This window comes from Poecilia formosa, unplaced genomic scaffold (assembly GCF_000485575.1).
Source record: "Poecilia formosa unplaced genomic scaffold, Poecilia_formosa-5.1.2 Scaffold2585, whole genome shotgun sequence".
Taxonomy (NCBI): domain Eukaryota; kingdom Metazoa; phylum Chordata; class Actinopteri; order Cyprinodontiformes; family Poeciliidae; genus Poecilia; species Poecilia formosa.
Window position 1 is genome coordinate 3515 of NW_006802524.1, and position 1899 is coordinate 5413.

At 38.0% G+C, this 1899-nt stretch overlaps 1 protein-coding gene across 1 annotated transcript; it reads right to left on the reverse strand.

The window, feature by feature from the left end:
- Window positions 1-738: 738 nt before the first annotated feature.
- LOC107835449 (trace amine-associated receptor 13c-like) lies at window positions 739-1887 on the reverse strand. The gene is made up of 3 exons (XM_016667853.1): window positions 1721-1887; window positions 1055-1539; window positions 739-1011 (listed from the first exon to the last, which is right to left on the reverse strand). The coding sequence occupies exons 1-3, from the start codon at window positions 1885-1887 to the stop codon at window positions 740-742; spliced, it is 924 nt and encodes a 307-aa protein (XP_016523339.1). The 3' UTR covers window position 739.
- Window positions 1888-1899: the final 12 nt, after the last annotated feature.

Genomic DNA, 1899 nt, shown 5'->3' on the forward strand with positions numbered 1-1899 from the left:
CCATAATTAATCCCAGTCAGAAAACCTCACACCATAATATAAGTAAGTTTTAAATATAAATTTGCACAAAAATATGATTTGTATAAATCAGGAAAAAAAAATTCTGAATATTTTTCAGCTTTTAACAAGTTGAAAATAAACTGTAAAATTAAAGACTAACCAAAAAACAAACTACTTATAGTTAAAGTATTTTTGACGGCAAAAATAGAAAAATTAGCTTGTCATCTTCATAAAGAGACCAAGCTGTTGCATTTAGTCCAAATTGTTCAAGAACAGCAGCTGTTTGGGTATGCCTTTCCAGGCGTTTTTGGTAATTTAGGGGGTGAGGGTTAAGAGGTTAACCATTTTGATGTGCTCAGTGTGTTTTTATAAAGAAAATAAAAGCAACAAGCACAGTTAAAGGAAGAGGTTTGTTTTAATTTCACAATCATTAAACCCAAACAGAGGGAACATTTTTTTTCAACAGGAGACTTCCATTACACATAGCTAAAAATAATACATAATCTATAGAGCAGGAATGCTATGGTGGTGATTAGCTGGTAGTTTACGTTCCTCATGGCTCCAATATCTCAGTTTGGTCCAAGCTGGGCATTTAAAACCTGGGTCATGTTACAGTTTATTATTAGTGGCATCACATGAAATGAGGGTTCAGGTCCATGTCAGCTAATATCTGACTAACAATATCAAGAATGTATAATTTCTGCCATATTAAAATAAAGGAAAAAACCTTTCCTTTAGTCTACATTATGTTAGCCTTACTGGAGCCAGGCTGGAATATCTTCAGTGTCACAATGTGTTTAATCGCTTTTCTAAACCAGGGATAAAATATGGTGTAAATTAAAGGGTTAAGACAAGAGCTAATGCAGAAAAGACACAGCGCAGCAGCAGACGTGTTAAATGAGACATCACCTCCTAGAGCAGCACAGTAAAATGGACAGAAACATATCAGAAACACAATGACTAAAATACCAAGAGTCCTGGCTGCTTTCAGCTCAGATTTTCCTACTGTTGCTGAACGCTGCAGGGACACAGCTGTAACAGTGGAGCGGATGGCTCGAGCCTGAAAAACGGCCACTGCAAACACAACTGCTGTAGAGAACTATGATGGCCGTAACTGGAGTGATAAAAAATAAAATGAGATCTAAAACAGTGGAATTGAAATCAATGAAAAGCAAACACTCTCCATGACAAGAAGCCTTTTTTCTACTGAAGCCATTCTTCACAAACAAAGTGCTGTAGCAAGCTGAATAAATCCAGCACAGACTGATACACAGTCGTATTCTTGCCACAGTGATTCTCCTGTGATAATGCAGAGGGTAACATATAGCTACATAGCGGTCAGCAGATATCAGTACGATATTTACAACTGAGGCACAGATAATCAGACTGACAATGTACGTGTAAAGCAGACACATGATTTCACCAAGGAACCAGCAAGACGTTAATCTGGAACCTGCACCTGGAAAGAACACAAGGCCCACCAAGAAGTCTGATATGGCCAGAGACAGAAGCAGAAAGTTGGTGGTTTTGTGAAGCTGCCTGGGGAGGAAATTAGAATAATAAAAAACTGGAACGAAAATTAGCACAGAAACATCACAGATTAAGCTTTTAGATGCAATCTAGAATTTGAATTGAAATCACTGCAAACACGGTGAGCCTGCTGATAACATTATCAACATTGCAGAAATAGTGAAAGCGTTTCACCATAAGATTTCCTTGCCTGAAGTGGGAGACTGAAATGATAACAAGCAGATTTAGGGTAACAGTAAGCACACAGATGAAAGAGACCAGAAATTGCAGAAACACAGCAGTGAGCCATGGAACTGCTGGTTTTCTACAGGAGGTGTTGAGTTGTGGAAAGCAAAGTTCTTCATCATGAACCTCCATCATCAGAGACCA